This window comes from Jaculus jaculus, chromosome 10 (genome assembly GCF_020740685.1).
Source record: "Jaculus jaculus isolate mJacJac1 chromosome 10, mJacJac1.mat.Y.cur, whole genome shotgun sequence".
Lineage (NCBI taxonomy): Eukaryota > Metazoa > Chordata > Mammalia > Rodentia > Dipodidae > Jaculus > Jaculus jaculus.
The window spans coordinates 90,331,966-90,358,802 of record NC_059111.1 but is presented as its reverse complement, the minus strand read 5'-3'; the positions used below and the strand labels follow the sequence as shown (position 1 = coordinate 90,358,802).

Sequence of the window (26,837 nt, the reverse complement as noted above, 5' to 3'; positions counted from 1 at the left end):
GAGGATCATGAGTTCAAAGTCAGCCTGGACTACATAATGAGACAAGGCATTATATGGGTTCTAAAGATTTAAACATAGGGCCTCATGCTTTTGTGCAGCAAATACTTTACCTCCTGAGTAATTTCACTAGCCCTTAACAATGTATAGTAAAATCACTTCATACCAGTATAGAAATACTTTGCTCTTTTTCTCACTCTAGCCCAGGCTGACCTGAATGCACTATGTATTCCAAGGCTGACCTAGAACTCATGGTGATCCTCCTACCTCTGCCTCCAGAGAGCTGACATGAAAGGTGTGGGCCACCACACTCAGCTTTAACTTTTTTTAATGGTTATATGATGTTCCACCATAAGGACATGCCATCATTCACTTACGCCTCTTGTCCTGTGTAAGTGGGTATTTAGGTTGTTTTCAATATTGCATAGGGCTGGAGAGATGGCTCAGTGGTTAAAGGTACTTGCTTGCAAAGCCTGATGGCCTGGGTTTGGTTCCCCAGTACCTATGTAAAGGCAGATGCACAAAGTGGTACATGTGACTGAAGTTCACTTGTAGCAGCAGGAGGTCCTGATGAGCCCATTCTCTGTCTCTGTCTCTTTCTCCCTCTCTTTCTCTCTCAAATAAGTAAGTTTTTAAAAATTCAATATTACAAGCAATGCTGCAATGAAATAACGTTGGACTTGTACGTTTGGGATATGTAACTATGATCCAAATGTGGCTAACTTCTCCCTGTCATCACTACCCTAAGGGTGGGCCCATATTTAGCTCCCTGAAAATAAAAGGGCTGGTGAGTAACCGCCTTACTTAGAATCAGCACCCAGAATTAGAAGGCACTGGAACTTATGTAGCATTCAGTATCTACCTAGAGACCTTTCAAAGCAAGCAAGTCTTCAGTAATGATTAAGAACATCCAGTTGGATGGAGTCCTTTGTGATCTAAATGCCCACTCACCATGGTCCTGGAATGCTTCCATTTGGTTAGTTTATTGAGCAGCCTCAGGAGGTTGATGCAGGAAAACAGGTTCCTCCAGCAGAACTGGCTGTTGTCCCCAGCTTCCTGAAGTAAGGAACATCCATCATTAGCTGAGCACCAATACAGCTCCCACTCTCACCAAGCCCGCAAGTCCCTGCTGCTCAGTTTAGGTGAGGCATTCTTTTTTGTTTGTTTGTTTATTTTTATTTATTTGAAAGCCATGGACAGAGAGAGAGAGAGGCAGAGAGAGAGGCAGATACAGAGAGAATGGGTGCGCCAGGGCCTCCGGCCACTGCAAATGAATTCCAGATGCATGCGCCCCCTTGTGCATCTGGCTAACGTGGGACCTGGAGAATCGAGCCTCGAACCAGGGTCCTTAGGCTTCACAGGTGATTGCTTAACTGCTAAGCCATCTCGCCAGCCCTTAGGTGAGGCATTCTGATATGAAACGTCACCTCCTTTCTTCCTGCCCTTTACACAATGAGGTCTTGTCTCCAAGCACATAACAGCATATCCCTCACCTGAAAACTCATGTAGCTGGGCTGGGTGGGTATGCAGCTCAGTGGTTCAGTGGTAGCGCACTTGCTTAGCATATGCAAGGCTGTGGGTCTGATTCCCAACCAAGAAATAAATAAGTAAATAAATAAAAAACAACCACCACCACAAAACCAAAACAAACATTCAGCTGGCAATACTTCCTTGAGCAACAGCAGGTAGTGGTTAGAAAGGGGATACATGAACACGGGGACTTGACTCAACCAAGCTTACTGCTTAGAATCAGAAAAGAGCTGATACAACAAAATTTACCCCATATACTCTGTACTTAGATAAGCAATGTTTGTAAATGTTAGGAGTCTCATTACTTTGATCATCTGAAGGGCTTTGGTCTCATTCTGGTAGATTAAAAAAAAATTTTTTTTTTTTTTAGGTAGGTTTTCTCTCTAGCCCAGGATGATCTGAAATTCACTATGGAGTCTCAGAGTGGCCTCAAACTCAGTGATCCTCCTACTTCTGCCTCCCAAGTGCTGGGATTAAAGATGTGTGCCACTATGCCCGGCTGATGAGATTGTTTAAATATATATATATTTTTTATTTATTTGAGAGATAAATAGGTAGAGAGAGAGAGAGAATGGGCACACCAGGGCCTCCAGCCACTGCAATCGGACTCCAGATGCATGCACCCCCTTGTGCATCTGGCTTACTTGAGTCCTGGAGAATTGAGCCAGGATCCTTTGGCTTTGTAGGCAAACACTGTAACTGCTAAGCCATCTCTCCAGCCCTCATTCTGGTAGATTTTAAACCATGTTGGATGGATCTGATATTCATCATGGGTGAATTTTTTATTTTTTAATTATTTTTATTTATTTATTTATTTGATAGTGACAGAGAGAGAGAGAGAGAGAGAGAGAGAGAGAGAGAATGGGCGCGTGCCAGGGCCTCTAGCCACTGTAAATGAACTTCAGACGCGTGTGCCCCCTTGTGCATCTGGCTTATGTGCGTACTGGGGAATTGAGCCTTGAGACAGGGTAAGCACTTAACCACTAAGCCATCTCTCCAGCCCAAATGGGTGAATTTTTTAGATCAGTACTTCCTTTTCTTTACCAAACTATATAGCAGATGGCTCATCTTAACAAGGGTGTTCTTGCCCAGCATGGTGGCGCACGCCTTTAATCCCAGCACTTGGGAGGCAGAGGTAGGAGGATCGCCATGAGTTCGAGGCCACCCTGAGACTCCACAGTGAATTCCAGGTCAGCCTGGGCTACAGTGAGACCCTACCTCAAAAAAACTAAAAAAGGGGCTGGAGATCTGGCTTGGTGGTTAAGGCACTTGCCTGTGAAGCCCAAAGACCAAAGTTCAATTCCCCAGTACCCACATAAGTCAGATGCACAAGTTGGCTCCTGCATCTGGAGTTCATTTGCAGTGGCTGGAGGCCATGGTGTGCCCTTCTTTCTCTCTCTCTCTCTCAAATAAATAAGAATAAAAAATATTTAAAAAAAAAACTCAAAAAAAAAAACCAAAAAAACAAGGGTGTTCACTTCTTTAAAAAAATATTTTTTTATTTGCAAGCAGAGAGAACAAGAATGAGAATGGGCACACCAAGACCTCTAGCCATTGCAAACAAATTCCAGATGCATGCAGTACTTTGTGCATCTGGCTTCACATGGACACTAGGGAGTCAAACTCAGGTCATTAGGTTTTACAAGCGCTTTAGCCACTGAGCAGTCTCTCCAGTCCCATGTTTTCCTTTTTCTTTCAAATATTTTATTTATTTATTTGAGGGGCGGGAGAAAGAATAGGCACGCCAGCACCTCCATCCACTGCAAACAAACTTCAGACACATGGGCCATCTTGTGCATGTGGCTTATGTGGGTCCTGAGGAATCAAACCTTGGTCCTTTGGCTTTCCAGGCAAACCATCACTCCAACCCTTCTTTTTCTTTCTTACTTTATTTTGGCGGGGGGGTGGAGTGGGGAGAGTTGAGGCAGGGTCTCACTCTAGCCCAGGCTGACCTGGAATTCACTATGTAGTCTCAGGGTGACCTCAAATCCACAGTGATCCTCCTACCTCTGCCTCCCAAGTGCTGTGATTAAAGGCATGTGCCACCATGTCCAGCTCCATGTTTTTCATTCATTTATTTATTTATTTTGGTTTTTCAAGGTAGGGTCTCACTCTGGCCCAGGCTGACCTGGAATTCAATATGTAGTCTCAAGGTTATTTATTTATTTTATTTTATTTTTTTCAAGGAAGGGTTTCACTCTAGCTCAGGCTGACCTGGAATGCACTATGTAGTCTCAGGGTGTCCTCCAACTCATGATGATCCTCCTACCTCTGCCTCCCGAGTGCTGGGATTAAAGACGTGCGCCACCACGCCCAGCCCTCATTTATTTGAGAGAGGGAAAGAATCAGAGAGAGAGAGAGAGAGAATGGATGTGTCAGGGCCTTCAGCAGCTGGGAATGAACTCCAGACACATGCGCCCCCTTGTGCACATGTGCAACATTGCACACTTGCATGACTGCACCTGGTTCATGTGGGACCTGGAGATTAAAACATGAGTTCTTGCTGGGCATGGTGGTGCACGCCTTTAATCCCAGCACTTGGGAAGCAGAGGTAGGAGGATTGCTGCGAGTTCGAGGCCACCCTGAGACTCCATAGTGAATTCCAGGTCAGCCTGGCCTAGAGTGAGACCCTATCTCGAAAAAACAAACAAACAAACATGAGCTCTTAGGCTTCACATGCAAGCACCTTAACCATTGAGCTGTCTCTGTAGCCCCATGTTTTTCTTCTTAATTAATAAATTTTGGGCTACAGAGATGGCTCAGTGGTTAAAAGTGCTTGTTTATAAAGCCTGGCAGTCTCTCTCTGCCTCTCTCTCTTAGGTCAAAAACAAACAAACTGTGTGTGTGTGTGTGTGTGTGTGTGTGTGTGTGTCTGTGGTGCATGTGCAGAGGCCAAAGGACAACTCTGGGTATCATGCCTCAGGAACACTGCCTACCTTTTTTCAGATAGGGTCTCTCATGCGCTGGAGCTTGCCAATTAAACTAGGCTGGCCTGCCAGCAAACTCCGGGGATCCACTTATCTCTGCCTTCCCAGCACTGAGCTTACAAACACGCACCACCATGCCCAGCATTTTTACATGCGTTCTGGAAGTCAAACTCATGTCCTCCTGCTTGGAAGGCAAGCAATTTGCCAACTGAGCTATCTTCCCAGCTTGTAAGTACAGGAGACAAGAGATGACTGTCAGATTTAAAAGCAGGTATCTATTCAGAGCAACATTTTCAAGAACAAATGTATTTACTATTGTATTGATTTATGTGACATATATACCAGAACTATATAAATAAATTGGGTATGATGGCCAAACTAACACCCTTGAAATTCTTCACATCTGCATGTGATTGGAGAAGGTGAGAGCTGGTGACATGTAAAACCGAGTTGTATGCTGAATAGAAAAATAGCTCCTTATCAGGTATGGTGGCTCATAACCCCAGCATTTGGAAGGCCAAGGCAGGTAGAGTGCCATGAGTTCAAGGCCAGACTAATTTACATAGTAAGTTCAGGACAGTTTGGGCTGCAGAGTGAGAGCCTGTCTTTAAAAGAAGAAAAGATCTTGTTGGTACACACCTTTAACCCCAGCACTTGAGAGGATGAGGTAGGAGTTTGAGGCCAGCTTAGGGCAACAGTAAGTTCCAGTTTAGCCTGGGCTAGAGTTAGACCCTACCTTGGAAAAGAAAAGAACATAAAAAAGAAAACAAGAGGGCTGGAGAGATGGCTTAGTGGTTAAGTGCTTGCCTGTGAAGCCTAAGGAGCTCGGTTCGAGGCTCGATTCCCCAGGACTCACATTAGCCAGATGCACAAAGGGGCGCATGCGTCTGGAGTTCGTATGCAGTGGCTGGAAGCCCTGGGGCACCCATTCTCTGTCTCTCTATCTTCCTCTTTCTCTCTCTTTCAGTAACTCTCAAATAAATAAATAAATAAGAAAACAGAAAAAAAAGTAAACTATATTTTCCTTTCCCAGATGAATGTGAAGTGAAGACATCATGCTTCCATCTAATGCAGAATGGGCATCTAGGCATTTTGAATGAATATCAAGCATTAAAGCATTTCAGAAAACTTTAGAAATGATGCTCCCTTTCCTTAGCAAATGTTCAATACTGTAATTACACTAGTTCCAGGAAAACCATCTCTCTGCATGCTCCTCAGAGAAATTTCCATAGGCATGTCTGCCTACTGCATCAACCAGTCTGGTACATCAGCTAGTCTGGCTTGCCCCCCAAACATGTCAAGTTTTTTTAACTTTTTAAAAATTTTATTTTATTTATTTGAGAGTGGGGGAGGGAGAGAATAGGCATGTCAGGGCCTTCAGCCACTACAAATGAACTCCAGACACATGCATCCCCTTGTGCATCTGGCTTACATGGGTCCTGGGGAACTGAACCTGGATCCTTTGGCTTTGTGGGAAAACACCTTGACTACTAAGCCATCTCTCCAACCCAACAAACAGGTAAAGTTTTACATCTTGTTTGGTTAATAGAGCTACTTTTTCTTTTTTAAATGGAGGGGCTGTTTCTGAGATATTATGTTGCCCAGGCTGACCTGGAATTTAAACATTTTAAGAAGCGCATGCCTTTAATCCCAGTATTTGGGAGGCAGGGGTAGGAGGATTGCTGTGAGTTCAAGGCCAGCCTGGGACTACAGAGTGAGTTCCAGATGAGCCAGGGCTAGAGGGAGATCCTAACTCAAAAAAAAGAAAAAAGAAAAAAAATATATATATATACACACACACACATATACATATACATTAGTATATCACAGAACTGACAGTAGTAGACAGGTAGCTTTTAGAAGCAGCACTGGGCGTCAGAACACCTGGATCATGGTGTCATCCCTGTCATATGATCTCAGGCAAATCACTCCCTTCTGTTTCCTATAAGGTTGAACTAGGGAGGTGGGAAGATGGCTTAGCGGTTAAAGCACTTGCGTGCAAAGCTTAATGACCCAGGTTCAATTTCCCAGTAGCCACGTAAAGCCAGAAGCACAAAGTGGCACATATCAATTGTTTGCAGTGGCTACAGCCTGACACACCCATTCTCTCTGTCTGTCTCTCTCTCTTTCTCTGCTTGCAAATAAAAAGGGAGGGCTGAAGAGATGGCTTAGCAGTTAAGGTACTTGCCTGTGAAGCATAAAGACACAGGTTCAATTCCTCAGTACCCACATAAGCCAGTTGCACAAGGTGGCACATGCATTTGGAGTTCCTCTGCAGTGGCTAGAGGTCCTGGAGCTCCCATTTTCTCTTTATCTGCTCCCCCAAATAAATAAATTAAATATATTTTAAAAAAGAAGCCTGGGATAGAGCAAGACCCTACCTCAAAATATACACATTAAAAAAAAATAGTCAAGAGCTGGAGAGATGGCTTAGTGATTAAAGCACTTGCTTGCAAAGCCAAAGGACCCAGGTTTGATTCCCCAGGACCCACATAAGCCAGATATATAAGGTGGCATGAGAACAGAATTCAGATGCTCAAAACTCAAGTAAATGCTGGGCAGGGCACGGTGGCTAGCCTATAATCACAGACCTCAGGAGATGGGGACAGGGGACACAGGGTAACTAGCTAGCTAGATTAGCCCAATTGGCCATCTCTAGGTTCCAATAAGAAACCCTGCCATAGTGTGCCAAACACTGGCAAGAAGAAGCTGGCTATAATACCCATATGCCTGCCTCCAACAATACACTGCCACCAGGAAGTTTTAATTCCCAAATTGCCACCAGCTGAGGACCTAGAATTCAGAAGACATAAGTTTATGGAGACACCTAAATTAAACCACCACACCTATGTTCTCTTTCTGCTTGCAAGTAAATAATAAAATATTTTTAAAAAACAATAGTGCCAGGTGTGGTGGCACATGCCTTTAATCCCAGCACTCAGGAGGCGGAGGTAGGAGGATTACTGTGAGTTTGAGGCCACCCTGAGACTACATAGTGAATTCCAGGTCAGTCTGAGCTACAGTGAGACCCTACCTCAAAAGGATAATAATAATAATAATATTAATAATAATAAAGTTAGCTAGTCATGGTAGCGCATGCCTTTAATCCCAGCACTCGGGAGGCAAAGGTAGGAGGATCTCTGAGAGTTCAAGGCCACTCTGAGACTACATAGTAAATTCCAGGTCAGCCTGGGCTAGAGTGAAAGACCTACCTCAAAAAGCCAGTAATAATAATAATAAAGTTAAGGGCATCATTGGTTTTAAACCGTGGTGGTGAATACCAACACAAAGACAGAGTTCAGACTTCTTTCCTCCCTCCCTCCCTTTCTTCACTTATTTAATTTTGAGATGGTCTCACTATGTAGCCTGCACTGGTCTGGAACTCACTATGTGGTCCAGGCTGACTTTGAATTGAAGCAATTCTGCCTCTGCTTCTGCCTTCCAGGTGCTTGGGTCACAGGTGTGTTCCACAATGACCAAGTTACAAAGGCTTTATTTTAAAAGGCCATAAATCAGTCGTTAAATCATGCCTGAAAAGAATGTTATGGATCTCACTAGCTGAACATAATGATTACATCTGAAAACAAAAACCAGGCCCTGTGTGGTGGCGCATGCCTTTAATCCCAGCACTCCGGGAGGCAGAGGTAGGAGGATCGCTGTGAGTTCAAGACCACCCTGAGACTACACAGTTAATTCCAGGACAGCCTGAACTAGAGTGAGACCCTACTTTGAAAACCTGCCCCCCCCCAAAAAAAAAGCCCACCAAAACTAACCAAAATCTGGGATGAACTGCAAAAACTAAACTCAGTAAGGACTGGATAAATTTAAGTGATGTGAATATACTTCATGTCTTTCTCAAGAGTAATCAAGCCAGAATTTGAACAATTTTCCAATGGTCCACCCTTTTAAAGTGCTGGGATTGAATTCACTATGTTATCTCAGGGTGGCCTTGAACTTATGGTTATCCTCCTACCTCTGCCTCCCCAGTGCTGGGAGTAAAGGCATGCGCCACCATGCCCGGCTGAAGCACTTATATTTTAAGAAGAAAAAAAAAGTCTGTGGTTACTAAATAAAGCCACCAGGTGCCACTAGTGTTTCACAGAAAGCAGTAAAATACCTTATGTGACTTAATTTAACTAGGTACATGCTTTTGCCCATTCTTGGAAAATAATAAAGGCTTAATACTAGGTATGACCATACCAATACACATTGTATCAAGGATTAGATTTAGGCAACAAAAGCTGAATATATTCTTTGAGACAATCTACTAGTAGAATTTTTTGTTGTTGTTTTCAAAGCAGGGTCTCACTCTAGTCCAGGCTAATTTGGAGCTCACTCTATAGCCCCGGGCTGGCCTCAAATTTACTCTGTAGCCCCAGGAAGACCTTGAACTCTCAATAATCCTTCCTGGGCCTCAGGTATGCACTACCAGCCTGGATCTGCTGCTAGAATTGTTTTTTCTTTCTTTCTTTCTTTTTTTGTTTTTGTTTTTGTTTTTTGAGGTAGGGTCTCACTCTAGCCCAGGCAGACCTGGAAATAATTCATGATGTAGTCTCAGGGTGGCCTTGAACTCACGGTGATCCTCCTATCTCTGCCTCCTGAGTACTGGGATTAAAGGTGTGTGCCACCATGCCTGGCTTATATATTTTAATTGATGTCTAATTTTAGGTCTTTTACCTATGTGAGTCACTTCATCTGAGTATTTGGGCCTCTCATCTTTGAAATATAAGGAAGCTGGGCAAAATGACTTTTTTTTTTCTTTCTTTCGAGGTAGAGTTTCACTCTAGTCCAGGCTGACCTGGAATTCACTATGTAGTCTCAGGGTGGCCTTGAACTCACAGTGATCCTCTTACCTCTGATTCCCGAGTACTGGGATTAAAGGTGTGTGCTACCATGCCCATCTTGGCAAAATGACTCTTAAGTCCATTCCCATGAAGCAATTTTTCAGGGGTTTATAAAAACTATACCACAAGCCGGGCGTGGTGGCGCACGCCTTTAATCCCATTTTTTAATCGGGAGGCAGAGGTAGGAGGATCATCATGAGTTCGAGGCCACCCTGAGATTCATAGTGAATTCCAGGTCAGCCTGGGCTAGAGTGAGACCCTACGTTGAAAACCCAACCCCCCCCAAAAAAAAAACTATACCACAAAAGGAATCTACTTTTACATAGTGATTCTTCTGATTCAACATTCTGCAGGTATTAAAGATGGGGAACAGGCTGGGTAGGAGGATCGCCATGAGTTCAAGGCCACCCAGAGACTATAGAGTGAACTCCAGGTCAGCCTGAGCTAGAGTGAAACCCAACCTTGAAAAGAAAAAAAAAAAAAAAAAGATGGGGAACAAAGGATTGTAGCACCTATATCATTTAATCATTTAGCATTAGTCTTGAATGTACCAGACATAGCGTTAGTCTCTGAGGAAATAAAAATGGAGATGATATGCTAGGCATGGTAGTTCATGCCTTTAATCCCAGCACTCAGGAGGCACAGGTAGGAGGATCACTGTGAGTCTGAGGCCACCCTGAGATACATAGTGAATCCCAGGTAGGTCTGGGCTAGAGAGAGACCCTACCTCAAAAAAAAAAAAAAAAAAAAAGGAGATGATGCTATTTCTCCCATTAGAGTTACAGTTAAATTGAGAAAGTTACAGATAAGTTATTGCAATGCAACAGGATAAAAGTAGCACATTTTAAGTAGTTGTGGCAATACAGATGAGGCACGCACCTCATCTTCAATATGCTTCTGGTCAATCAGTTTCACAGAACTGAATAATTCAGAGGATGAAGATCTTTCTGGAATATTTGATATTCTTCAGTGGCTGTACTTTTTGCTTCCCCAGTTGTATAACCAATATGAAAATGAAATGGAAATTGTTGGGCTGGAGAGATGGCTTAACTATTAAGGCGCTTGCCAGCAAAGTCAAAGGACCCAGGTTAGTTTTCCCAGGACCATGTAAGCCAGATGCTCAAGGTAGCACATACATCTGGAGTTCGTCTACAGTGGCTGGAGGCCCTGGAATGCCCATTCTCTCTCTCTCTCTCTTTCTGCCTCTTTATCTCTCTCTCTCTAATAAATAAAAAAAAATTAAAGTAAATTGCCTGTAACACAGCAGAAAAAAAGATAGTTTTTTTTTTTTCAAGGCAGGGTCTCCCTCTAGCTCAGGCTGACCTGGAACTCACTCTGAAGTCCCCGGCTGGCTTGGAACTCACGGCAATCCTCCTACCGCTGCCACCCAAGTGCTGGGGTTAAAGGCGTGTGCCACTACACCGGCTTTTATTTTATTTTATTGGTACCACATTAGAAGAGATTCTCTTGTTATTCACAGTATAGATCTTCACACTGAGTTTCTGGTCCTATTTTTTTTCTAAATTAACTCTCCTCAATGTTCTTCACTGGCTCTCCTCAATGTTCTTCACTGGCTCTTTCCAAGATACTAAGCTCGGCTTTTCCAAACCTTTCTCAACTGGGTCATCAGCTTTAAACCTCGCTGCCTCTGTGCTCCTGCCAGTATGCCTTCGTTGAGCCGAGACTCCCAAACCACAACGTTAAGGGGCTGGAGAAGAAAGAAAATGCCAGCCTCTGGCACCAGTCAACTTCAAAGGGCGCAAATCCCCATCTGCTTACCAGACTCTCCGTAGTAAGCTCGGGCAAATCCTGGATGGTACAGCATGGGTAATCCAGGACGGAGATGCTGCAAGATGTGGAGATAAGGATAGGCTTTAGGAGAAAGGCAAAAGTAGGAGATGGCTGCCTTTGAAAAGGACAGGAGTCGTTTCTCTCTAGCAGACTAAGCCGAAACTGAACTACTACTGAGTAAATTTTTAAGCTGGCCTCATCCTATAGACACAAAAAGAGTTGAAGCAAGTTGGGCGCGGTGGTGCCTACCTTTAATCCCAGCACTCGGGAGGCAGAGGTAAGTGGATCACCATGAGTTTGAGGCCACCCTGAGACTGCATAGTGAACTCCAGGTCAGCCTGGGCTACAGTGAGACCCTAACTCAAAAAAAAAAAAAAAAAAAAAAGAGCTAAAGCAGAAGGAGAACCTCTTCCTTCTTGGCCTCTCTGCTTCTTTAAGGAACAGATAAACCTAAGTGCTTTTGCTCTGTCTTTATGTATACGTATGGATAGTGTTCCTGGAAATGCTGCCCAAATCCATCAACTAAATGATACTCTGAGGGTATGAAGATGAAATGAAGACCTCTTGTGTCTCTCACCTGATCTTTCTGAAGGCCAAGAGCTCTGGGGGTAACTTCAGAAGTTTGTTTAAAGGAACTCTGAGACATGGGCACGTTCCTGTAGCATCTAGTAGCTCAAGGACTGTTAATAGTGTCTGTTCCCAAATAGTGGGAATTAAGCCTGGCGTGGTGGCGCACGCCTTTAATCCCAGCACTCGCGAGGCGGAGGTAGGAGGATCGCCGTGAGTTCAAGGCTACCCTGAGGCTACATAGTGAATTCCAGGTCAGCCTGAGCCACAGTGAGACCTTACCTTGAAAAACCAAAAAAAAAAAAAAAAAAAAAAAACCCAAATAGTGGGAACTGCCAGAAAGCCACAGGCACGAGTCAGGAAAGGAACTAAGGCACCACATAATCACAGATGTGGTCATGCAACAAGTGGCTGTCCTCTTTCTTGATCTCCTTCACTAGCCAAGTGCAGGACAGGGCTAGCTAATCTCTAATGCTCCCTCAGTCTGATACTCAACCCGACTAATCAGTGTGGTTCTAACACAAATATATCCAAACTCGTGCAGCTTGAAATGAGTAAAGGATATTGACAATGCAGAGGCTATAAATTTGAGCAGGGGGTTCCTTGGACCTATCTAGATTTTGAAAATCAAAAATTCAAAAACAATTTGTTTGGCTAGAAGTCTTTATCTTTGTCTAAGAAATCTATTTTTATTTATTTATTTAGTTTGGTTTTTTGAGGTAGGGTGTCACTCTACCTCAGGCTGATCTGGAGTTCACTATGTAGTCTCAAGGTAGCCTTGAACTCACAGTGATCCTCCTACCTCTGCCTCCCAAGTGTTGGGATTAAAGGCATGCACCACCATGCCCAGCCAAGAAATCAATTTTGGTCAAGATTCACCTAGGAGAATGAGGGTAGGAAAGAAGAAAGGTCAGTTGAAAAGAGGGCAGTTGAGTCTACTGTTCATCATCCTAATTAACTTCTCTGGATTCTTCCATGGCTGCTAGTTCTGTATTGCCCCATTAGAACAGATATTTTTGGCAGGTTCATCCACCTACCTACCCACCACCCACTTTAAAAAGCACCACAGCAAAACAGGGGCAGAAAATCAAGGTTGGAATTTGCTCCAATCTCCCAGTGAACTGAGTTGTAGCTCTGTAATATGGTTGGGAGAGGTATTCTCATTTATTTTAAAGATGTAAAGACTATGGCTCAGAATAGCTAATGTTTTGTATGAGATTACACAGTTAGCAATGGCAGATCCAGGTCAGGAATCTAGGTCTCATGGCTTCCGGCTCCCTGGAGGGGGTGGGGTTTTAAACTTCATCAAGGTTACTACTCCAGGGAGGAATTTCAGTCAGAACTGACAGAATGATGAAATATCCCCTAACCATTTCCCTCCAATCACCTCAAATTCTAATACCTGCTGTATTACCTCTGTTTTAGGAATTCTGGGTAACACTAATTAACAGGCCACCAGTTCTACTGGAAGCAAACTAAAGAACAGGATCTTGCTGAGCATTGTGGCACATATCTCTAATCCCAGCACTAGGGAGGCTGAGGTAGGAGGACTGCTGTGAGTTTGAGACCAGCCTGAGACCACACAGTGAATTCCAAGTCAGCCTGGACTAGAAGGAGACCCTACCTTGAAAAACCAAAACCAAAAAGATAGGCTGGAGGAATGGAAAGCAATTTGTGTTCAGAGAAAATCCCGTGTTCTATTTTTACTTAAAGGATCTCATTATCATGTTAATCTTCAGCAAGTCAATCTATCTTTGTGAATTTGTCTTCTAACTGGCAAAATGAGAATATAATTTATAACATCTCTTAGCACTGCTGAGATCAAGTAGAATAATGAATATAAAAACAGCTTATTTTTTAATTTTCAATTTGATCTACCTAAGTAAAGTTCTATTGTTATCTTTATTTATAAATTTTGTACAGTTTATAGAGCAGTGTTACTGCTCCAGTTATTGCAACTCATGATTTATACTAAGATCAGAGCTGTCCAGACAAGAGGGCTGTTTTATAACAACAAAAAAATCTTCCAGGTCTTTTGGAAACAGGTCCTTTCATCACAGAAATTTCATCATTGCAGCTTCATTTCTGCAAGTCAAAACATCTATCAGTTTTCAAAACTATTGAAATATAAAACCTCTGTGAAGAGGGTAATTCGTATACTCCCAAGAAGATTAAATTCAATGGGAAAGCTCTAAGAAAGGGGGGATCAGAGACACTAGAGTAAATGAAAGGTACAGAGATATAATTTTCTCAACCACCCCAAAGTAGCCCTCTTGAAGTAAATCTGTCCAGAGTCCATACCTGTTTTTAGCAGTGATGTAGGACAAGATATTTTGATTGAAGAACTTCAGGATCAAAGGGATGCAGTTGGCAAATACTAAATGTTGTGATACATATTCAAACTGAATTAAAAGATCAAAGAAAAAAGGGCTGCTTATTTTGGGGAAAATATAAAGAATGTATGAAGAATGGTGGTGTACACCTTTAATACCAGCACTTAGGAGGCAGAGGTAGGAGGATTGCCATGAGTTCAAGGCCACCCTGAGACTACATAGTGGATTCCAGGACAGCCTTACCCTACCTCAAAAAAAAAAAAAAAAAAAAAAAAAGAATATGTATGAAAAAAGAATGGCAAGGAAGTACAAATGCAGCATATCTATATATACACTATATCTATGTGGCCCACTATGTTACAAGTGTTCCTGTCTCTGAACTGTGGATGTTCATTTTCCCAGTCCATCCTACTTGCTGGAAGATAATCAGCAGTGTATGCTATGCTACAGGCTCCTAACCAAAACCACAAAGTCAGCAGACTAGAAAGAAAAAGCAAACTCCAGATACATAGAACTTCTGTGAGCTTCGTTCCTAAGCTCAACAGGAAAGCAAGGCTCCCTGAGGGACAGGTTTTCCATATTAAACCTCAGCTGCGATTGATGAGGCAGGAACAGGTGCTGTGAACTGTTGGCAACAGCTGGCATCACTCAGTCAGGCTGGAGACAGCTCATAATAAGCAGATGAATGGAATGTAGACTCCAGCGCTGGTCTGGTATGACATAACCTTTAAGACTTAGAATATCTCTGTATTAATGAATGAATGAACAAGAGCCAACAGACACTGCACTGAGAAATCCAAAATGTCTTTGGTGGGATAGAGAGCAGGAGATGAGAGCTCTATTTTTCTCTTTTGAGTCCATATGGGGTTTGTGTCCAGGACGACCTAGTGGTCAAAAGAGGAGTGTCATAGGGTTAGTCACCCTGGATTTTGCTCAAGATATACTTTGGGCACCAGAAATAGCTTGTCTCAAGATCAAGAATCTAGAATGCTGAGGCAGTATAGAAACAGGGTTGAAAAGACAACTTAAAAAAAAAAAGTGTAGTTTTGAAGCTGGAAGTGGTGGTGCATGCCTTTAATCCCAGCACTCAGGAGGCAGAAGTAGGAGGATTGCCATGAGTTTGAGGCTACCCTGAGACTACATAGTGAATTCCAGGTCATCTCTGAGCTAGAGAGAGACCCTACCTCAGAAAACAAAACAACAACAAAAAAAGTAGTTTGGGGCTAGAAAGATGGCTTAGTGGTTAAGGCACTTGCCTGCAAAGCCGAAGGACCCAGGTTTGATTCCCCAGATGCACAAGGGGATGCATGCATCTGGAGTTTGTTTGCAGTGGCTAGAGGCCCTGGTGCAACCATTCTCTCTCCCTCTATCTCTGAAGTAAATAAATAAATGAAATATTTTTTAAAAAACTGTAGTTTGGGGTTTGGAGAAATGGCTTAGTTGTTAAGGTGTTTGCCTGCAAAGCCAAAGGATCCTGGTTGGATTCTCCAGGACCCACATAAGCCAGATCCACAAGGGGGCACATATATCTGGAGTTCATTTCCAGTGGCTTGTGACCCTGGTGTGCCCATTCTCATTCCCTCTCTCTCTCTCTCTCTCTCTGCCTTTTTCTCTCTCTCTAATGATGGAAAGCCTTTCAAGTCTGTGCTATGCCGGGCCTCACCCACACTGACATATGTGGGGGTTGGGGGTAAGGCCCAGCAAGCCATCACCCATCTAGCCATTGATCCACACCCTGCTGACCAAGAGAAACATTCATAAGCTACATCACAGTGGAAAGAGGGAACACTGTCTGCTACCACCCCTACTCTTCCCAGTCTTTTCCTCTTAACTTGTTTTTATGTATTTATTTGAGAGAAAAAGGCAGACAGAGACAGAGAGATAATGGGTGCACCAGGGTCTTCAGCCACTGAAAATGAACTCCAGATACATGTGTCACTATGTGCATGGGTTCTGGGGCATTGAACCTTGGTCCTTAGACTTCACAGGCAAGTGTCTTAACTGCTAAGCCATAAGCCACCTCTGCAGCCCTCCTCTTTTTTTTTTTTTTTTTTGATTTTTTTGAGGTAGGGTCTCACTCTAGCTCAGGCTGACCTCAAACTCACTATGTAGTCTCAGGGTGGCCTTGAACTCATGGTGATCCTCCTACTTCTGTTTCCCGAGTGCTGGGATTAAAGGCATGCGCCACCAAGCCCGGCTTCCTCCAGCCCTCCTCTTAATTTTCTTTTAAAAATTATTTATTTATTTAGAGAATGAGAGAGAGAAAGAGGGGAAGATAGAGAGAGAGAGAGAATTGGTGTGCCAGGGCCTCCAGCTACTGCAAACAAACTCCAGATGCATGTGCCCCCTTGTGCATCTGGCTTTATATTTGAGTACTGGACAATTGAGCCTGGGTCCTTTGGCTTTGTCAGCAAGCTCCTTAGCCACTAAGCCATCTCTTCATCCCCCTTCCTCTTAATTTTTTTTTTTACATTTTTTTAAAATTTATTTATTTGAGAGTGACAGACACAGGGAGAAAGAGAGAGGAAGAGAGAGAGAATGGGCGCGCCAGGGCCTCCAGCCACTGCAAATGAACTCCAGACGCGTGCGCCCCCTTGTGCATCTGGCTAACGTGGGACCTGGGGAACCGAGCCTCGAACCGGGGTCCTTAGGCTTCACAGGCAAGCACTTAACCGCTAAGCCATCTCTCCAGCCCTCCCTTCCTCTTAATTTTTAAAAATATTTTTATTTATTTATTTGTAAGTAGAGAGAGAGAAGAGAAACAGAGAGAATGTGTGCCAGGGCCTCCGGCTGCTGCAAATGAACTCCAAATGCATGCACCACTTTGTGTATCTGGCTTTACATGGGTACTGGAATTGAACCTGAGTTGTTAGGCTTTGCAGGCAAGTGTCTTAAATGCTAAGCCATCTCTCCAGCCCCTTAAAAAATATTTTAGTTATTTATTCATTATTTTTTTGGGGGGGTGTTCGAGGTAGAGTCTCATTCTAGCCCAGGCTGACCTGGAATTCACTATGTAGTCTCAGGGTGCCTTCAAATTCACAGTGATCCTCCTACCTCTACCTCCCAAGTGCTAGGATTAAAGGCATGTGCTACCACACCTAGCCTATTTATTTATTTTGTAGAGAAAGAGAATGGGCATATGGCTTATGTGGGTTCTGTGGAGTCAAATCTGGGTCCTTAGGATTCACAGGCAAGTGCCCTAACCACTAAGCCATCTCTCCAGCTCCCCTTTTTCCCCCTTAATTTTATTTATTTGAAAGAAAGAGAAAATGGGTATACCAGGGTTTCTAGTTACTGCAAACGAACTCTAGATGCATGGGCCACTTGGTAAATCTGGCTTACCTGGGTACTAGGGAATAGAACTTGGATCCTTACACTTTACAGGCAAGAATCTTAACCATTGAGCCATATCTCCCCCCACCTTTTTTTTTTTTTTTTTTTTTTGAGGCAAGCCCAACAGACTGGCCTTTTTAAGTTTTTTTCTGTAACAGCAAGAAACTGAGAGAGACAGTGAGAGTGAGAGAGAGGATTGGCGTGCCAGCGCCTCCAGCCACTGAAACCGAACTCTAGACATATGTGCTCCCTTGTGTGCTTGTGTCTGGCTTATGTGGGACCTGGAGAGTCAAACATGAGCCCTTGGGCTTCACAAGCAAGTGCCTTAATCGCTAAGCCATCTCTCCAGCTCTTTTTAAATTAATTTTATTTATTTTTAAAATATTTATTATTTATTTGAGAGAGAGGTAGATAAGAGACAGAGAGAGAGAAAAAAAAATAGGCATGTAAGGGCCTCCAGCCACTGCAAATGAATTTCAGATGCATGTGTCATCTTGTGCATCTGGCTTATGTGGGCCCTAGGGAATCAAACCTGGGTCCTTTGGCTTTGCAGGCAAGTACCTTAACTGTTAAGCCATTTCTCCAGCCCTAATTTTATTTATTTTTTAAAAACCATTTATTTATTTATTTGCAAGGAGAAAGAGAAAGAAAGGATGCACTAGGGTCTCCTGCCTCTGTAAATGAACTCCAGATTCATGTACTACTTTGTGTATCTAGCTTTACATTGGTCCTGGGAATTGAATCTGGACCTTTAGGCCTTGCAAGCAAGCTCCTAAACCACTAAGCCATCTCTCCAGTCCTCATTCTTTCATTCTGTTGCTCTTCCCTACTCATTCCTTTCTTTTTTTTTTTTTTTTTTTTTTTGGCTTTTCAAGGTAGGGTCTTATTCTAGTCCAGGCTGTCCTGGACTTCACTATGTAGCTTCAGGGTTGCCTTGAACTCACAGAGATCCTCTTACCTCTGCCTCCAGAGTGCTGGGATTAAAGGCCTGCACCACCAGACCCAGCTCCTTGGCCTTTCCTTCCTTCCTTCCTCCCTTCCTTCCCTCTCTCCCTCCCTCCCTCTCTCTCTTTCTTTCTTTCTTCCTTTGAGGTAGGGTCTCACTCTAGTACAGGCTGACCTGGAATTCCCCATGTAGTCTCAGGGTGGCCTTGAACTCATGATGATCCTCCCACCTCTGCCTCCTGAATGCTGGAATTCAAGGCGTGTGCCTCCATGCCCACTACCTTGACTTTTCTTCACCTTTTTTTTTTTTTAATTTTATTTATTTATTTATTTATTTATTTGAGAGTGACAGACACAGAGAGAAAGACAGGTAGAGGGAGAGAGAGAGAATAGGCGCGCCAGGGCTTCCAGCCTCTGCAAACGAACTCCAGACGCGTGCGCCCCCTTGTGCATCTGGCTAACGTGGGACCTGGGGAACCGAGACTCGAACCAGGGTCCTTAGGCTTCACAGGCAAGCGCTTAACCGCTAAGCCATCTCTCTAGCCCGACTTTTCTTCACCTTTATTTCCTTTTCTATAAAACAGGAATAGGGCTGGAGAGGTGGCTTCGCGGTTAAGGCACTTGCCCCAGCACTCAGGTAAAGACAGATGCACAATGTAACATATGTGCCTGGAGTTTGTTTGCAATGGCTAGAGATCCTGATGTGCCCATTCTCTATCTGCCTCTTTCTATCTGTTTCTTTCTCTCTCTCTCTCAAATAAATAAAGTGTTTTTAAAATATAGGAATAAAAAATTATATCTCTAATGTCAGAAAAGTACTTCACGTATAGAAAAGAGGTCAATATTCCTCCCACCTTTTCTTGAATGTTTCAATTCAGACTTGCATTTCTTCAAAACTGGCTGGGAGCATTCCTAAGAATTCCTAGCTATAATCCTGAGCTAACTTACAAAGGACAAGGACATCTGTATCCTTCCAAGACAGTTCCTCACATCCCATTACATATCCCTACCCCAAACTCATGAAACAAGCAGCTGGCCTCAGTAAGTGAGGACAAAGGAAGGGCAAAGCGATGCTCAGTGGGACTACAGAGGGCCTCTGTGTGGCCCTGGGGCCAGGGTCTGATGCAGCATGCGCAGAGGGAGCTGCTCACCTGGTAGATGTGGTTGAGTTTAAAGTGTTTGAGGAGTAGCAGGAGCAGGGCAGAGATACTCTTCACGATGATCTCCTTATGCCTGTTCACATCGATGCCCAGCTTCATGCTCTGGAGAACAGTGATGCTACAACAAAGAGGAAGCGTCAGCGTGGAGGCGGCTTTGGAGGGAAGCTTACAAGGACCCAGGTGTTTGGATCACATATAAATATATGAGACAGCCGGAACTTTGGAAACCTGAATTTCTGAGCTCAAGAAACCTTCAGTGGTTCCATTCATGAAACTGTCTGGGGAAAAGCTACACTGATCTCCTTGTTGCTGTCTCTCTTGGGCATGCTCATCCATTGGCAGTGGATGCCTGGAGTAGAAACCCTGGAAGTCAGTCACTGGCACCAAGGTCATGTGCTAGACCCTTGCTTCTGAGCTATGTATCACTCAGTAGAGAGCCCTGCAGCGGAAAGGAGGTTCAGGTGTGAAAGAGAGATTTCTTTAAGGGCAATTATTACAGGTATAATAAAGTGGGGTGGGACACAGGGCCTGCCGGCAAGATGCTAGTGCCCAGCAGCTGCCCCAGTGGAAGCACTCACGGCATCTCTTCAGGCAGAACATCTGCCAGGATGTTGATAGAGTCCGTCTTCGCCTTGGAGGTGGGGGCTGCAGCCAGCAGGATCTTAAGTAGAGCAATCTGGGAGGTGGAAACAGAGGAAACCCACTCTTCCTATCCCACTCAGCAAGACAGTGATTCTTCCAAACCTTGCTAGTGCAGTAGAAGTGTTTCAAAGCCTTTCTCTAAGAATACCCTTCAGTGACCAACTCCCGCCAGCATCCAGAAGTACAGATGCTCATCCTGAGGCCTGCCAGTGAGGTTAGGGAGGAAGCTCGTGGGCTGTTTTGCTTCAGGATTGCTCTTTCCAAAGGGGAGGCCACTTGCCCCATCTTCACAATCACTACCCTAGTCTATCCAAAGAGTATGCACAGTGTTTGCCTAGAAATAAGTGAGAGAGAGAAGCCCAACACTCTTCCCTCTTTGTCTCCTAACAGTGTTGTGACTACTAGAAGCTACCCAGGATACACAAAGCCAGAACTCAAGACAAAGGTACTTACCTAGGAGGAGGGGCACTAATGCATCATGTATGACCCCACCTTGTTACGCCCCTCCCCGAAAAAACTAAGAACAGCGCCTTCAGAAGAGCCCTGAGGTAAGCTCAGAACTAGAACTCTGAGAATGCTTTGCTCAAGGTGAAAAGGCTCAGCAAATAAGCTCAAATGAGGGCTAGCTTGCCTGTAGTGGCTCTCAATTGTCTATTCGTCTTAGCAGAGAAGGGCAGCCCTGGTGCAGCCATATCCTTACCATGTACTGGGGGAGGCTATACAGCATGCCCTGGTAGAGGATTTCACATGGGGTTTCAGGTACCACCTCTTCTCCCTGTTGCAGGAAACACACAGTTTGTTCAAGCTACTTTCCACGAAACCAAAGGCTGTATTTTCTTGGTTGTGAGGGACAACATAAACCCAGTACTAAGGTAGTAGTCAGTCCTAGGATGCTATCCTCCCTATGTACTAATGACTCCTTGGATGAGTGACCTTTACTGAATCCTAGTTATGTACTAGGATCAGTGGGATGGTCTAGATGACCTCTGAGGGCTTTTCCAGTCTCACAATCTATGATTCTGGCTTTGCCATTTGATGCAATGAATCCAGTATTGTTCTCACTATATCACATGCTGAAACAGGGCTCAGAACTCCAATCTAAGAGTTGGCTTACACTATTGCTTTGCTAGACAAATAAAACAGAACCATGCTGTACTCATGAGTTTAACTTGGGCGATAGGTACACCTGAAAAATTGGAACAGACACCCTACTCAGAGACACTTCCCATGCTATAGATTTGAGATCAGAATGCTCTGTAGGCTAGGGAGGATGAAGAAAAAGGTTTAATAGGGAGGGTTAGTAAGACAGTTATATAACTTAAGGCCAGAGAAACAAGAGAAATATTAGCTAGAAAGCTTCCAAATGAATGGAAACGATTTTCTCCCTTCTCCATTATCCCCACTGACATCATTTTATTCTAGGATCTCACTCTAGCTCAGGCTGACCTGGAATTCACTATGGAGTCTCAGGGTGGCCTCAAACTCATGGTGATCCTCCTATCTCTGCCTCCTGAGTTCTGGGATTAAAGGTGTGCGCTACCACACCCAGCACTCTTGAACTCAGTATGATTTTCCTACTTGGCCTCCTGAGTGCTGAGACTAAAAGCGTGAGCCACCATAATTGGCCTGGGGTGTTCCTCTTACTCTTCTTCTCTGGCTCCTTTCCAGTCTCAACATGCTGGTTTGCCTCAGGGCTTTGTCCTGGGTTCCATTCTTTTTTGTTGCCACTCCCCCCTGGGTTCTCTTAACCATGTCTGTGGCTTTAAACATGGCCTATAAATCAATGACTCTTCAATTTCTCAAAGCCAACAGTCTCCCTAGAGCTCTAGCTAATTGCCTGGAAGCTTTGTATGGGTGCTTAACGGGCTTCTAGGACTTAGTATGACCGAAGCAGAACTCTTAGAATCCCTTCTCATTTTGGCAGTGATACTTACTGAGTCCTCTCTTTGCTGCTGTTTCTTTCTTTCTTTTCTTTTTCTTTTTCTTTTTTTTTTTTTTTTTGAGGTAGGGTCTCACTCTAGCCCAGGCTGACCTGGAATTCACTACGGAGTCTCAGAGTGGCCTCCAACACATGGCGATCTTCCTACCTCTGCCTCTCGAGTGCTAGGATTAAAGTCATGCTCCAACATGTCCAGCTCTCTGTTTCATTATGTACAACTAATTGAACTGCAAGCCTTGCCAGTTACACCTTCAAAATATAACCCAAATCCATCCACTTGCCCCATCTTCACAATCACTACCCTAGTCTATCACTGTCACCTCTCACTTTGACTGTTTCAAGATGGCTCAATGTTTCTCCTCTTTTGTGTTCCATTAAAAATCACAGATCGGGCTGGAGAGATGGCTTAGCGGTTAAGCGCTTGCCTGTGAAGCCTAAGGACCCCGGTTCGAGGCTCGGTTCCCCAGGTCCCACGTTAGCCAGATGCACAAGGGGGCGCACACGTCTGGAGTTCGTTTGCAGAGGCTGGAAGCCCTGGCGCGCCCATTCTCCCTCTCTTCCTCTATCTGTCTTTCTCTCTGTGTCTGTTGCTCTCAAATAAATAAATAAAAAATTTATAAAAAAAAAAAAAACACAGATCAAGACTGGGCGTGGCAGCTCACGCCTTTAATCCCAGCTCTTGGGAGGCAGAGGTAGGAGGGTCACCCTGAGACTACATAGTGAATTCTCGGTCAGCCTGAGCTAAAGAGTGAGACCCTACCTCAGAACAAACAAACAAAACAAAACAAAACAAAAACCATAGATCAGGGACTGGAGAGATGGCTCAGAAGTTAAGAAACTTGCCTGCAATGCCTAACAATCCAGGTTCAATTCCCTAGTACCCATGTAAAGCCAGATACATATGAAGTTTGTTTCCAGCAGCTAGAGGGGTGCCCATTCTCCCTCTCTTTGCAAATAAACAAAAATATTTTTTAAAAATCATAGTTCAGCTGGGCATGCTGGTGCATGCATTTAATCCTAGCACTTGAGAGGCAGAGGTAGGAGGATCACCATGAGTTTGAGGCCACCTTGAGACTACATAGTGAATTCCAGGTCAGCCTGAGCCAGAGTGAGACCCTACCCTGGAAAACAAAAACAAAAACAAAAACAAAAAGAGTTGATTATCTCTCCCCTGCTTAAAATCTCTAAAGACTTCCTTTTACACTGTGACTCAACTTTAAGCTCTCTACCTTTGCTAACATATCCTATGTTAAGTATCCCTAGGCTACTTGTCTGACTTCATTTCTATAAGCCCACCCATTCCCTCTGTGCTCTATTACTTCTATAAGCAAGGGCCTTTAGCCACTGAGGCATCTCCCCAGCTCCCTTTACTCTAGTACAATCTTCTTTCACTACATCTTGCACTCTCTGCCTACACTCCTCTTGTTAAAATTTTTCTACTTGGCATTTCCTTTGAGGTTCCTATGGCTGATTCGTTTCTAGACCTCATTGTTTGGCTTAAATGTCACCTTCTCAGAGGTCTACTTATTCTAGCTACTAAATTTAAAAGTAGTCTACAGATGTTTCTATTATGTTATCCTATTTATATTATCTCCACTGGATCTACCATTCTGTGATAGTCTGATTTATTTTCTTTCTTTTTTAAAAAAATATATGTATTTTTGAAATGGGGGATGGGAAAGAAAGGGCATGTCAGGGCCTCTAGCTACTGCAAACTCTAGATGTGTATGTTACCTTGTGCATCTGGCTTACATGGGTGTCCTAGGGACCTGAACTGAGGTTCTTTGGGTTTACAGGCAAGCACCTTAATAGCTAAGTCTCCTCCCCATCCCTTACTATCACTTTTTTTTTTCTGCTTTTTCAAAGCAGGGGCTTGCTTTAGCCCAGGCTGCCCTGGAATTCACTTGGTAGTCTCAAGGTGGCCTTGAACTCTAGGCAATCCTCCTACCTCTGCCTTCTGAGTGCTAGGATTAAAGGTGGGTGCCATCATGCCCAGCCCTACATCTGGCATTTTTTTAATGTAGGTTCTGGGAATTAAACTTGTGTCTTCATGCTTGAAAGGCAAGCACTTTACCAACTGAACCATCTTCCTAAACCTACTTTATTATAGTGTGGTAGTTTCGTCTTGCATGGCACACGGTAAGAGCCTAACAAATTGAATCAATGATGCACACGTGCTCTGGGACAGCACTGCACACAGATTCTTCCCTCCTCCTGTATGCAGGAGCTCCTGACTCACCAAAGACATGGGGCACTTCTCCAGCTCCTCCTCATTCTTGATCTGCACATCTGCGATGGAGATATACTTGTGCTGGAAAAGACAAGAGACATCAGCAAGGGCTGAGAGCCCAAGTCACAGGTATACCAGTCTCTCTCTTTTAAAAAATATTTTATTTTTATTTACTTACTTGAGAAACAGAAAGAGAGAGAGAGAGAGAGAGAGAGAGAGAGAAAATGGACGTGCCAGGGCCTCCAGCCATTGCTAATGAACGCCAGATGCATACGCCACCTTGTGTATCTGGCTTACATGGGTCCTGGGGAATTGAGCCTAGGTTCTTTGGCTTTGCACCCAAGTGCTTTAACCGCTAAGCCATCTCTCCAGCCAACCAGTCTCTTAACTTGCTCACAAGGAAACATGAAATCTTTGAAAGCAAGTGTCTTGTTAACCTCTGCATTAGCACTGAGTAAAGTGCTTTCTTTTCTCTCTTCCTTTTTATTTTATGTTTTTTTGAGGTAGGGTCTCACTCCAGCCCAAGCTGACTTGGAATTCACTATGTAGTCTCAGGGTGGCCTTGAACTCACAGAGATCTTCCTACTTCTGCTAGGATTAAAGGCATGTGACACCATGCCCAGTTTTTTCTAATTTTTTATAGGTAAAGTCTCAATTTAGCAGGCTGACCTGGAAACCCACTCTTCAATCTAGGCTAGCTTTAAACTCATGGGGACCCTCCTACCTTAGCCTCCCAAGTGCTGGGATTATAGGGATGGGCCACAATACCCAGATCACAGTGTTTTTTATTTTATTTTATTTTATTTGTCATTTTTATTTATTAATTTGAGAGTGACAGAAAGAGAAAGAGGCAGATAGAGAGAGGGAGAGAGAATGGGCAGGCCAGGGCTTCCAGCCACTGCAAACGAATTCCAGATGTGTGTGCCCCCTTGTGCATCTGGCTAACGTGGGTCCTGGGGAGTCGAGCCTCGAACAAGGGTACTTAGGCTTCACAGGCAAGCGTTAACAGCTAAGCAATCTCTCCAGCCCTCAAAGTGCTTTTAAATAATGTTTCTATATATTATATGTTTTCATGTATAATGAATACCAGAAATTACCCAAGTATTTACTTCAGGTAAAGTGTCAGGGAAAGCCAAGGACAGGCCTTTGCCCCTGGACTACCTGGAGAGGTTTTTATGCTTGTTTTGTTTTTTGAGGTAGGGTCTCACTCTAGCCCAGGCTGACCTGGAATTCACTATGTAGTCTCAGGGTGGCTTTGAACTCATGGCGTCCTCATACCTCTGCCTCTTGAGTACTAGGAATAAAGGCATGCGCTACCACGCCGGGCTCCTGGAGAGTTTTGATACGTGTTTGTAGATATATGGAATGATGACTTCATGCTCTTTGTGATCATACATATAATAGATATAGGGCAGACTCCTACCTCATCCTGGGCCAATGAAAAGAGATTTGTAAAAGGAAAAAGAGCAAGAAATGGGAAAAGAAACAGAAGAATGGAAAGAAGGAAAAGGAATGAAAGGAAAAAGTTTTTCATCCACATGAATGTAGGAAAGAAACTGATTTAGTAGAGATAAGCTTATTTGGCCAAAGGGTCTGCAGGAGAGATGAGAAAGTCCTCGATGTGTCGGGTAGAAGAGCTCCACCAGTGCCCAAGATGCTGGTAACTGAACTGCCTTTACGGCTCCATGTCACCGAAAACCCACTCTAGTCACCTGCTTTAGGGTCTTCACACTCTCATGGATGGGTCTAGGTAATCCAACCAAGGTGTCTGTGTCCCTGTGAAAGGCCAGAAACAGTAGATTATAACTTTGAAGGAAGAGAAAACTAATTATGCAGTGTGGAGTAACAGAGGTGATATGACTGTCACTTCAGCATGTACTCCTGGTAACCTGGAACTTCCTTAGGGTCACAAAAATACCAATATACAGAAATGATCCTGAAAATTGGGAGATGTGTATATCTCTAGGGGACTTGCTTAGTCTGGGGTGATGGTTCCTACTAAAAGGAGTAGCAGCCCAATGATTTTTGTTGGTTTGTTTTTCGAGGTAGGGTCTCACTTTAGCTCAGGGTGACCTGGAATTCACTATGCGGTCTCAGGGTGGCCTCAAACTCACAGGGATCCTCCTACCTCTGCCTCCTGAGTGTTGGGCATGTACCACCCACTGCACCTGGCTTCCAGTGATACTTTTGACAGTGAAATCTCAGTAATAAAGCCTTCTAGGTTTTATAAGGCCAGTGAGAAGGATTCACTTTATAACCACTTTTGACCATACTTACTGTCCCAAGGTGAAGCCGATGAACTTGTTCCTGCTTATCTCCAAGAAGTGCTCAATGTCCTTCTGTCTGAGATGATGGTGGACAGGCCAATCCCAGCAAAAGGAAAAAGACAAACAGACCTTGAGAGAGAGAACTTTTCAGGGCTCCCGCTCCTCCCACTGGAAGATTTAGAGCAGTGGGAGAAGACAGCAATGAATAGAAGGGACTCCAAACCTAGAAGTCCTGACTGCTAGGCCATGTTAATGAACACTGAATATACAGACTACTCCATTCTGGATTGTCAGTGATTTCAGCCCCAGACCTCAGGGTCCCTGGTACTATA

At 43.9% G+C, this 26,837-nt stretch overlaps 1 protein-coding gene across 2 annotated transcripts in view; it reads right to left on the bottom strand.

Moving 5' to 3' along the window:
- Positions 1-26,837, bottom strand: part of Strip2 (striatin interacting protein 2) — a 62,942-nt gene that overhangs the window by 9,423 nt on the left and 26,682 nt on the right. The window contains exons 11-19 of one of the 2 annotated variants that reach the window (XM_045160969.1): positions 26,516-26,581; positions 25,951-26,014; positions 24,248-24,319; positions 20,770-20,844; positions 20,006-20,103; positions 19,419-19,545; positions 13,958-14,058; positions 11,078-11,144; positions 949-1,053 (exon numbers count right to left, since the gene is read on the bottom strand). In XM_045160969.1, coding sequence (XP_045016904.1) covers positions 949-1,053; positions 11,078-11,144; positions 13,958-14,058; positions 19,419-19,545; positions 20,006-20,103; positions 20,770-20,844; positions 24,248-24,319; positions 25,951-26,014; positions 26,516-26,581 — 775 coding nt within the window. The remainder of the gene's footprint in view (positions 1-948; positions 1,054-11,077; positions 11,145-13,957; positions 14,059-19,418; positions 19,546-20,005; positions 20,104-20,769; positions 20,845-24,247; positions 24,320-25,950; positions 26,015-26,515; positions 26,582-26,837) is intronic. The other variant, XM_045160970.1, reaches the window with a different exon arrangement.